Genomic DNA, 12,118 nt, shown 5'->3' with positions numbered 1-12,118 from the left:
CCTCATATTTATATGTAATGATTAGTATTACTACCCAGAAGCATGTACTATGCAAGGGAAGTGCAAAAGCAAATCCATAAAATGCTTTAGAAAATGCAGCTGTGAAACACTTTTCAGGGGAGGGAGGGAAGCAGATTACTTTTGAAAGCTAATCAAGCATCTCTTATTTTTCCATGATTTTAAAGTTCGGTGTATATATTTTTTTAAAAAAAACCTCTTTCCAACTTTATTCTTATATGAGCATTTGAGGAGTGTAGTGCTCAGTTTCCTTTGGACCAATTCAGAAGTGTTAAAATAGCTTTAGACTCTGACCAGGAGTTATTGTTGTGGTCCATAAAACTATCAGAATCCAGTGATTAATGATCTTTAGCTGTCTCTTAGACTGCACCTAAACAACAGTTTTGGATCAGTTGAGAAGCAATTGAGATCGCTCTGGTAACTGACAGATGTTATTTATGATGCTTCATTTGTGAAAACAAAATACATAACAAATGGCTTCATTTTTCAAAGGCTGCTACTGGGAGTTCTTAAGGGTAAAATGGTTTTATGCCAAATTGTGAACTGATTGCTTCTAATCAACCAAATGATGGTAGAACCCTATGAAAATAACATAGACAATCTATCATGTCTTGGTCTCCTGATAGTCCCTCTAAACACTACCTTATGCTGGCATGTATCCACTCAGGCTTTTAACAGATCATTAAAATGAGCAAAACAACACACTGTACTAACAGAGTACCATAGCACAGAATAAGAATGTTAGTTACTTTAATGTCATTTCCAAATCAGCAGTGCCATTTGGAGCAGAATGCTTAATTACAGGATGTTTGTAATTCTTGTCAAGCAGGGTTGTGTGTATTAGGTGTAAGTTAGACAGCAAACTAGAAACATATTACAGAAACAGGAGATTGTTGCTAACATATCATCCTTGATAACTGTTGTCTTATTGACTAGGAATAATCAAACTAGATTTTATAAAAACTCATTATCCAGAGAGCAGTATTTACTGTCTCCACCTTATAGTAAGCTTTTTCTGTGCAACATGGCAAGGTCTGCGGTATTCATAATCTGGCTTGTATTGTCTTCAAAAAAGAAAAGCAGAAGGTATGTGTTGTGCCACAACTTAGCCTTTTTTTTATTTGAATTTTTTTTTAAGTTGCCTCCTGTTTCTCTAAGGATAGTTCTGAAGACACATTTTCTGCTGAAATGGAGCTAGAAAGCTAGCTTTGATCGAGCTTTGGACTTGCTGTAGGATCAAGTTGCAAGTGTGGAAGCCAGCACTGGCCTAATCTTTTTCATCTTTTCCTCTGCTTGATCTGTGGGAGGTTACAGATGAATGACAAGAAGGCTATGAGTTGAGCGCATCTGCTTTGGAACGGCAGCTCTGCGCAATATGCTTGTCTCATCCCCATAGTTGCAGCACCCTCTTTACATGAATATAAGCTTGAACAAATTACAGCTATATGAAGATTTTTTGATTAAATGTTTATGTACTTACCAGCTCTGTTTTAGCTGGCTTAAATGCTTCTGTCTGAATAACAAAACATGTTGGACTGTTTATATAGGACCTATAAACACTTATGCTTGTTTGAAGGCCGGCAGGTGGAGCCCAAGATAAATAATACTCTTTTGCTATTTGGAGTTACTAAAAGCACAAATGTAACTTAAAGAACTGTTATAGCATCAACCAGAATTGATGAGCTGACAAAAAGATACTTCTGTCAAAGCAGTAGTACCCCATAATAATGGATTCTAGAAAGGCATCAAAGTGTTGAAAACATTTGTCCCTCTAGATAATAGTGGCAAGTGTTGCAAACTTACTCATCCGCTGTTTTCTGGCTGGCAGTTTTTGTGTAAGCTTTATGTTGACCAGTAACTTTGCACAAACAGCTGAACTGAATTGATTATTTGAAGGGAACTTAATAAATCAGCTAATGGAGCCTGAAACTTGTTTATTAAAATAGCAGTCTTATGAGTGATTAATTGTCAACAGGTTTTTATTGAGTAATCCATTTAATTATCTGGCAGGACACCTAATGAATACTGGGAGCCATATCTACATAGTCAGCAACAGTAGTCAGTGGCAGTTGCCCACTAAAATTGTATTTGATATCCCTGCTTTCACCAAGTGCACTTCTCTGCACTTTGTCAAGAAAAAAAATTCTAAGGATTATCTACCATATTCATGCTGATGCTGTAAATGGGTACCTCTCAACTGTAGATTTGAAGGAGATCTCTTCTGAGCTATGAGTGTTGTTTCTGAAATGGTTGGGCATGGCTTAACACTTCTAAATGTCAATCTTGACGCTCACGCTGAGGAAAAGGTGAAAAGAATGAAGCTATCGTATTTCTGTCTTTGTGAAGTAGGGACCAGTGAACAACAGTATGCAGTTTTATTCTAGTTTATTGCTTGCTCCATGAACCGCTCTAACACATTTTATTTGATGTGCTTTGTGGACATAAGTTCATTTCTGATGGGCTGCCAGTAATATATCCTTGGTAGTAGAAACTGTAGCCCTTTACCTTTTGAGGGACATGCAAAGTTGTAATTACAATAGAACGGTCTTATTTTTATAACAAGTTGCTCAACAAACAGGCAAGAAATCTCTTAATTGAGATTTTATATATATATATATATATATATAGCTTTTTGGTATGCTTCTTAAAGACAAACTAAAGCTCTTTGAGATTATCTGTCATTTCTTTTAACAAACACAATCTATTTTTTTTTTTGTGGGTTTCCAAGGAAGATTTTGCAACATGAATTCTTGGAGCCATGGTTAGGATCAGTCTTGTACTACTGATTCTCTTGTGAAGACTTTTCCATTACAGATTCAGATCCTTTTGGAAGCATCAGTGTTTCATGTGAGTCACTGTCTAATGCTTGACTCTAATGCTTTGTAGTTCAGAGACCAAAAGTTTACTTCTCCTGTGGGCTGCAGATTGGGGAGAAAAGGAAAATAGAAGGTAAAACAAAGATTTGAATTATAAAATTGAAATTGCATAATTGAAATCACTAGCATGTGATAAACTTTTTTTTGGTGGAAGTGCAACTAGCAGTAGCAGATCTAGTAATGTACATTAGGGTTTGCATGTTCAAAAATGAAAGTGTGCCTACTATGAAAGAGTGCCTCTTTAAAGTGCTATTACCAGGTTCAGCATGCCTAACTCCTAATGTTAAATAAGTCTGTTAACAGAAAACTTGTTGCTTTTCAGTTTTGGTGCCGCAACTTATTTGCATCTCTACAGTGTAGCTTATAAACACAATCCACAACTCTTGTTGAGATGTTGAGGGCCAGGAAGGAAGGGGAGCAGTTGTTCTGCGGAACTTCCCATCTACAGAACTCAGAACAGGAAGGACAATGTCTTGCTCAGCGTTGAGCCTGGTGCAACGCAGCTGTTGTTCATTGTCGTTCCTCCTACTCCCAATTTTATGTTCAGTCAAGTTGTTGTTGAGGTCAGAATGATGTTTCCATTTACTTGTGGAGCTCTCTGAGAGAAGATAGCTTGAGGAACAGAACAGCAGCAGTCGATCAGCTAAAATAAACTTTGTTCTTAGTTTGATGTTTATTACAATATTCTAACTGTAATGTTGGGAGTGGGGGTTGAAAGGTCTTGTCTGTCCTAATTTGAGTCTCTCATCACTAATGACTTCAGCAAAAAGGTTCACTTTTTGAAGGACAGGGAAATCGCCTGTTTGATTTCTGTGTAGCCGATGTACCATGTCACATAAACAATATCCACTGTGAGATTTGCATAATTTGGGAAAGAGGGATGACTGTTATTTGCCCCAGCCTTGCTGGAGGCTTGTGTTGTACAGGATTGTGCATCTCTGAGAGGATTATTTGGGAGCTTAGTCTTTTAGTGCGGAAAATCTGCCAGACTTGACGATAGCCCATGTTCCTACAGTTAGCAAATCCACTAGGCTGGTTGGATTGACAAGTCTATGGTAGGGACCTGTTTGGAAGGTACTGTAGAATTAATAGAAGTGAAAAATCTTCATGACTATATTCTGGCTGCACAATAAGCATGCTGAAGAACCTGAGTCATGAAGAAACCCATCTCCCATGTTGTTCCGGGGACAGAAAAATTACCAAACAGAAAGATAAGTGTCCAATGACAAAGCAAGTATCTAGAGACAGAGTAGATCTGGAGGTGAGAGCCGGACATAAAGCAAGGCAAGAAGATTCTGGACTGAGATAAGAAAGGTTAAAAGAAAGATAGCTGGTGTAGAACAAAGAATGATGTAATGTTCCAGAAGAGAAATCATGAATAGGAATTTCTGTGATTTAAATACCTTATGGCAGAAGAAATGGTATCCTGAATAAAGAAACTGAGGTAATGTATGGCATATAGATTCTGCCTGAATGTCTGGACAGCATCAAAAATTTAAAGTTAAAAAAATATAAAAGGTTTCAGAAGTACCTGGAGTTGTGTTATGTTTTAATTATATTATCTGGAAATGGCACCGTACTCTAGTTCATAAGCTGTCTGTTGCTCTAGGAAACCCATGCTCTGTGATTTGAACCATGACTGTAATTTTGTTTTGCTTCAGTTTCTTTTTAGGAGTTGGAGTGGAAGGTGTGAACGGGTCAGTGTTATTTATGCTTAGTGATATAAAGCAGCTGGGATATAAGAACCTGAGTTTTGTGCAAAGCTAAGAAGATCTGTATATAGACTATTCAAGTTTTCTAGAGCTGGTAGTTTGGTTGTACAAGTCCAGCATGATTGTGGTGTACTGAAAATTCAGCAATAGGAGTCTGAGAAGGGTGGTAACACCTTCTCGAAACTGATTAGATTTTTGTAAATAAAGCTGACTATGCATCTTTTTTAACACCTGGCTAGTAAATCAGTTATCCAAAAATCAAGTCTGCATCTTCAATTCATGATTCATTTCTAAACAAGTTATTTTGGGATTGACTTGGTAGAGGCGAAGAAAGCCTATGGTGTCATTTAATTCTGTTTGATGCTTTATTGTGTAACCTGTTTATCCAAACTATTATCTGTTTGCTAGATTATTGCTGCTCATAGCTAGTAGACTATGAATTCATTTTGGGAGGGAAATTCCTTTTGTCACAGAACATAATTTAAAATACTTGGTATGATAGGTATATATATTCATACACACACTCTTGCACTAACTCTTTTGCCCTGGCAAGCATGTCAGGAGTGTTGCACCTCTTTTGGAGTTACTTCCTTTCCTGCAACAGAAGTCTCTTTGCAGAATATTAGATTGCAAGACTGAACTTGTTGTGCTGTGACAGTGACAGCAGGCTGGTTGGAGTGCTGAACTGTGACTTAACAGGAGCCAACAGTTACTGGCAATCTGTTAATTAAAAAATCTTTATAAATTCTGCACTTGTAGCTCTACTTTTGGTAATATGAAATGTAGTCAAGATTATCCATTTCCTGATATCACTTAAGGTAAATGATGTGGAAATTAAAGAGCAAGAGAGATACTTTTTGCATTCCTGGAAGCATGGTAAAACCTACTTTTTGTGCAGAAGTTGCTTCAGTCACTGGGTTGCTCAGATGGTCTTACAGTTGTGGTATTGAATTCTGCCTGTCCCTCTCCCCTCTTCACCTTCCTTAAACTTCTGCATGGAAGAAGCTCTCGGTAGCAGTAAAACATGGTTATGTGTGGTTCGTTGGTAGTATTCTGATAATTGCTTTAGCAGCCACAAGAAGTAAAGATCAGGCTGTAGTTTTATTACCAGAAAAATTTTCATTGAGGCAACACAAAATATTTGAAAGCTGTTATGTGGTTTTGAAATAGAAAGCACATTTGTTATGCCATCTGAGCATGGCCAGAATCTTAAACATACCACAAGTGCTGGAAAGTATTCATCAAAATGTACACTCTGGGCCAGAATATTTTGTTTGTACCTGATGTTTTTCCAGATGATGAACAATAATACTTTCTCCTGGACTTTAATAGCTTGGCCTAAAGTATACTTTATTTACAGGTTTAGGAGTGTCTTTGATAGGGTTTTTTTCCAGCTTCTGCAATGGTTTGAGTCTTATTTTCTCCTTTATTTTAACAGAAGCATTTTGCTTTACTTAAGATGGGGGGGCGGGAAAGTAGTGGTACTTTATTGGTAATGGGCAGAAAATTACATAATAGTTTTTCTTTCATGTATTGGTAGCACTCTAGACACTGTCAGTATTTTCCTGATGCTTGTTTCTTTCCTAAAAATCTGAATTAGCCACGCATAACTTTGAAACAACTACCATAAGAATTTTGGTAGTAAACCATTCATTGAAACAAATCTATTTTGGAAGTCCTGTTTTACTTATTTATTTTTATTGAGCTATGAGTGAGAATATTGCAATCTTTAAGCTTCAGCATAGAAGCAAGGTTATATTTTTATAATTTGCAGTATAATAGATAATCTTTATTTACTTTGTAGGCTATTACAGAATGACCTTGCACTGAGCCTTTGTGGAAGAAGCAAGATTTAAACATCAATTCTTCAATGTGCATCCTTCTATTCAAATTTGACCCCCGACCAGCTTCAAAAAATGCATACAGGTAAAGATGGCTCTAGTTAAAACAGACTTGTTTCTGTCATTTTTTATACAGTTTCTTTTTGTAGCCAATATTTGAGTTACAAACTCAAGTCAGTATTACGTGCTTAATTATGATTTTTTAATGTTTAACTTCATGACTTTCCCCATTGGAGGACTTACTGTAACCTCTTGAGAACCCTTTGTTTTTAGACTATGTCAGAAGTCTTGGGCTTTGTAATCACAGGCCTTTTGCTGGTGATCTATCGTGTAGTGTAGGATAAATCCTTTAAATATTGTAATCCAGAGTTTGAAAGTCCTGCCTTCTACTTTATCATTTAAACTAAGGGGAATCATGTTTGTTGGGGCAGTACTCTATGAATCCAAAAGGTACTAATACTGAAATTTAACTGCTTATGTATCTTCTGGACAGTACCTTCTTGTTCACTGCGTAGTTCATTGCTCTGTTCCATGTTACATCATGGCTACCACTACTCACTCTTCCACTCTGGTTTCAACAGAACTGACTAGCTTGTGAATAGGTGCAGTTGTTTTTTAAAACAGGGATAGATGAGATCAAAGTATCCTCACAGTTACTTATGCCTATCAGTTTGCTTTGGGACAAGGTGTACTTAAAGATCTTCAGTTGCTGTTTGTCCTAAAATTAAGTACTTACAACTTCAGAAAATGCTGGAAATCAAGTCTCCTGTATCAATATAAAACAAGTAGTGCTTTGAACTGGAGAATAAGGAACTTTTAGTAAGTGTCCTAGCCTTCCCCAAATCTGCTTGCAATTAAAATTTTAGGTAATAAACTAACAGTCACGTTGAAATCTTCTGTAATTAAAAATAATTAAAATTTAAAGTTAATTAAAACTTCAGGTAATAAACTAATAATCATGTATGAAATGTTTAGCCAAAAGCTTAAAACAAAATAAGCATTCATGCTTCTAGGTAAGTTTTACTGGATATGTTGATGTCATAGGATGAGTTTCCCAAACATTAAACTTCCTGTAATAATTTTCTCTCTCATTACAGCCCTTGATTTTATAAGGTCATATCCAACATCAGTGTCTTTGAGTACATTCAGTACATAATAGAAAGATAGCACTTCCAGGCAGTAAGAAGACTGTAAAGTTCTATTGCTTTCTGTATTTATACATACTGTATTGGTTCCATGTTACTTTGTGGGGTACAAGTACTGGTATTCATCCAGAAACTGTCAGAGTCAGTATGCTCAGTAAATCACTGTGCCTTTCACTGACTTGGTTTTCTGCCCTTTTGTATTGAGAAGCAGATGCCATTCTATAGAAAGAAAGGAAATGAGAACCAAAACTTCAATTGTCCATAGAGTGCATTCCTTTCTGCATCTGGAATTTGCCTAAAAAGGGTTTTGTTTATGATGTGACTGGTGTTGAATTAATATGTCCATTTATTTGGTCTGACTTTCTTTGTGTTGCTAGTTAGCAGAAGACAGATTCATCAATTTGATGCCCCTTGGGAAAATCCTTTGGATGTAAGCTGTAGTTGCTTGCCAAGTGAACTTTCTGCTATGATCAATATTTAAAAGTAAAATTTACAGTAGTTTGCGTGCTATAAAAAATTGCATCAAGATTGAAATTACTGATTTATAGCAGAAAACAACTTGCCATCAATGTCAAAAGAGGAAAACACTTTTAAGATGTAATCCAGGAATATTTAATTCTATTTAACTTTCTTGGTACCTTTTATTAAGCGATATCTTGCTCTATACCTCTGAGATAAATTTCTCTGAGCCAGTCAGTCTCACCTCTGTGCCTCGCAAGATCATGGAGCAGACCCTCCTGGAGACTATGCTCAGGCACATGGAAAACAAGGAGGTGATTGGTGACAGCCAACATGGCTTCACTAAGGGCAAATCGTGCCTGACAAATTTGGTGGCCTTCTATGATGGGGTTACAGCGTTGGTGGACAAGGGAAGAGCAACTGACATTATCTACCTGGACTTGTGCAAGGCATTTGACACTGTCCTGCATGACATCCTTGTGTCTAAATTGAGGAGATGTGGATTTGATGTATGGACCACTCGGTGGATAAGTAATTGGCTGGATAGTTGCACTCAGAGTTGTGGTCAACAGCTCAATGTCCAAGTGGAGAACAGTGACGAGTGGCGTTCCTCAGGGGTCGGTACTGGGACCAGCACTGTTCAAGATCTTTGTCAGCAACATAGACATTGAGTGGAACTGAGTGCACCCTCAGCAAGTTTGCTGATGACACCAAGCTGTGTGGTGTGGTCGACACACTGGAGGGAGGGGATGCCATCCAGAGGGACCTTGACAGGCTTGAAAGGTGGGCCCGTGCGAACTGCATGAAGTTCAACAAGACCAAGTGCAAGGTCCTGCACGTGGGTCGGCGCAATCCCAAGCACAACTATAGGCTGGGCAAGGAATGGATTGAAAGTAGCCCCAAGGAGGAGGACTTGGGGGTATTGATTGATGAGAAGCTCAACATGAGCTGTTCAGCCTGGAGAAAAGGTGGCTCCAGGGAGATCTAATTGCAGCTTACCAGTTTCTGAAGGGAGCCTACAGGAAAGATGGTGAGGGACTGTTTATGAGGGAGTGTAGTGACAGGACAAGGGGTAATGGGTTCAAGCTGAAGGAGGGTCGATTTAGATTAGATGTTAGAAAGAAATTCTTTACAGTTAGAGTGGCGAGGCACTGGAACAGGTTGCCCAGAGAGGTTGTGGAGGCCCCATCCCTGGAAGTGTTTAAGACCAGGCTGGATGAGGCTTTGGGCAATGCGATCTAGTGGAGGGTGTCCCTGCCTGCAGCAGGGGGGTTGGAACTAGATGATCTTTGAGGTCCCTTCCAACCCAAACCATTCTATGATTCCATGAGCCGGCAGTGTGCGCTTGCAGCCCAGAAAGCCAACCATATCCTGGGCTGCATCAAAAGAAGTGTGACCAGCAGGTTGAGGGGAGGTGATCCTGCCCCTGTACTCTGCTCTCATGATACCCCACCTGGAGTACTGCATCCAGCTCTGGGGGCCCCAGTACAGGAGAGACATTGGGCTGTTGGAGAGACTCCAGAGGAGGGCCACGAAGCTGATCAGAGGGCTGGAGCACCTCTGCTATGAGGACGGGCTGAGAGAGTTGGGATTGTTCAGCCTGGAGAAGAGAAGGCTCCAGGGAGATCTAATTGCAGCTTTCCGGTATCTGAAAGAGGTCTACAGGAAAGATGGTGAGGGACTGTTTATCAGGGAGTGTAGTGACAGGACAAGGGGGAATGGGTTTAAGCTGAAGGAGGGTCGATATAGATTAGATGTTAGAAATTCTTTACAGTTAGAGTGGTGAGGCACTGGAACAGGTTGCCCAGAGAGGTTTGGAGGCCCCATCCCTGGAAGTGTTCAAGGCCAGGTTGGATGGGGCTTTGGGCAACGTGGTCTGGTGGAGAGTGTCCCTGCCTGCAGCAGGGGGGTTGGAACTAGATGATCTTTGAGGTCCTTTTCAACCCAAACCATTCTGTGATTCTGTGATCCATTGTGGTAAGTGCCAGGCCATAGTGTTCTTGGTATCAGAAATTAACATCAGATACATAACTTTAGTCCCTTTTGTTTCTTCCTTAACACACCATAACTAAATCTTTTTTCTTTATTCAGAAGAATGTTGCAGTTTGTTCTTCTTAAATTGTTCCTAAGGTTTTTTTACCTTTGCCTCAGCTTTCTGAAGGACATAGGTCTGAGTATAAGTTGGGAATGGTACTCAGTCTTCCTATACCCTGTACCCTTGCAACTTGCTGTTCTTCTCCTTTTTATCTGTGTTCTCTCTACAGGCCTATTTGTAGAAAAGTTAGTGCATTGTAACAAACACTTTACTGTAGTCCATTATTATTGTCAAAGGTAACATGCTGCCTTTACAGCTTTCTGAACTATACTGTGTTGGTCTTACAAATAAATACATGTTTCAAGCTTCAAAACTATAATCACACAGTTTTTTTATGGAACTGAATTACATTGTAGGAAATTGCTTTAATGGAATGATTTCTCATGTTTTCATCTCTGCCTCAACATTAAAATAAATTTTAATACATAAATCCTAATACCATTGGATTATTTCAGCTATGAAAATAGCTGAACAGGCTTTTTTTACAATTTATTAGAAGATGAGGGTCACTTAATATTGTTCCTTTTCAGTATGATTGTTTCATAAAAGACAAAGATGTTTTGATTATACTGATTCTGCATACTAGCCTTGTACTGAATTTATGAGTCTGTGTATTAAATTTGAGATGGGGAATATTCAATCCCACTCAAAAGACTTCATTTATTTTTAGTATTTAGATACTATAAACAAACTGTGGTTGTGTGTCAAGAATTATTGAAGGCAAAATATAATTGGAGCTTCAGGAAATGAGAAATGCACTCCAGCCAAACTATTTTTTAACACTAGAGATGTTTGTTTAAATAAAAATCTGTAAAAGGAGGATGCATACTGTAAATGGAGGATATTCAAGCAAAATGACAAAAATTTGGTAAACCAGCTGAAAGCCTATAGATTGAAGACTAGAATCAGCTAGAAAAGAAATAATGCAAGTCTGAAAGGAATAATACTATGATTATTTGGCATTTGAAAGATAAAAATATACATATGCTGTGCTTTCCAACAGATGCTATCTTTGTTGGGCAAAATACTAAGCATATTCCTTACAAAAAGGATGCCATTGAAGTGTCTTTTTTTTATTTTCCCTATAGCTGATTATAATTCTTTACCTGTAGTATTTCTAATGTGCAACTGGCACCTATGATCGTGCTTTAAAACATTGTGTTAATGAAGAGGTGAATTTGCAGAAAAGGTCCAGAAACCTGCAGAAAATGTCAGTACATTTGAAAGCTGTAAAGTAATAAGACTTCATTGGAATTGATTTTTGTGTGTTGTGGCTGAAAAATTAGAATTAAAATTGTATGGTCTGACTTAAGTTTATAATAACAAACTTGTCTTCTGCTGTGTAAATGTAACTGACAAGCAGCTGGTAGGAGGCACTAACAGTGAAGATGATACTGAGGTTATAGGAAACTGGTTAAGAAAACGTGCAGGTCTTTGAAAGATGGCATTTCATTAAAATTAAATATTAAGTAACATAGCTGGAGAGAATGGGGAACACTCACAATCTCACAATTGAAATAAAGACAAGTCATGTTATGGCTAATAATGAGCAGGACTTTGGAAGCTCTAGCTGTTCGATCATGGCATGGTGTGGCGGAGCTGTGCACAACCGTGTCTGCAGTCACCTGTTGCCCTGAGTCTGCAGCACGTGGCTTCCCTAGGGTTACAGTTGTCTTTTGTCCTTTACTTGGATCAGCCAAATCCATTACCTGCTCTTCAGGTGAGGATGTTCTACAAACTTTTTTTTTATTCCAAACTAATGATTGGAAAAAGACTGATGGAAGAGCAGCATCAACTGAAAGCTCATCTACGGGTTTGAAAATGGCAGTGTCTGAATGCTGATTCTCAGCATAGAAACCCAGTAACGCTTTTTACTTGCGCTTTTATTTATAGATACCCCTGCATCTATTTGATGATGCTGTAAGTCACTAAATTTAGTTTCTGATGCTATCTTCCATTGCTTTTAAATAAC

At 38.3% G+C, this 12,118-nt stretch overlaps 1 protein-coding gene across 6 annotated transcripts in view; it reads left to right on the top strand.

The window, feature by feature from the left end:
* TANGO2 (transport and golgi organization 2 homolog) overlaps nt 1–12,118 on the top strand; it is a 34,853-nt gene that overhangs the window by 2,519 nt on the left and 20,216 nt on the right. For 5 of the 6 annotated variants that reach the window (XM_075769244.1, XM_075769249.1, XM_075769246.1 and 2 more), the window contains exon 2: nt 6,411–6,532. In XM_075769244.1, the coding sequence (XP_075625359.1) occupies nt 6,477–6,532 (56 nt within the window). In that variant the 5' untranslated portion in view covers nt 6,411–6,476. Of the gene's footprint in view, nt 1–2,760; nt 2,866–6,410; nt 6,533–12,118 lie in introns of those variants that run through there. The other variant, XM_075769248.1, reaches the window with a different exon arrangement.

This window comes from Balearica regulorum, chromosome 17, assembly GCF_011004875.1.
Source record: "Balearica regulorum gibbericeps isolate bBalReg1 chromosome 17, bBalReg1.pri, whole genome shotgun sequence".
NCBI lineage: Eukaryota > Metazoa > Chordata > Aves > Gruiformes > Gruidae > Balearica > Balearica regulorum.
Note: the sequence above shows the minus strand (reverse complement) of the source record. Positions and strands in the feature narration are given on the sequence as shown.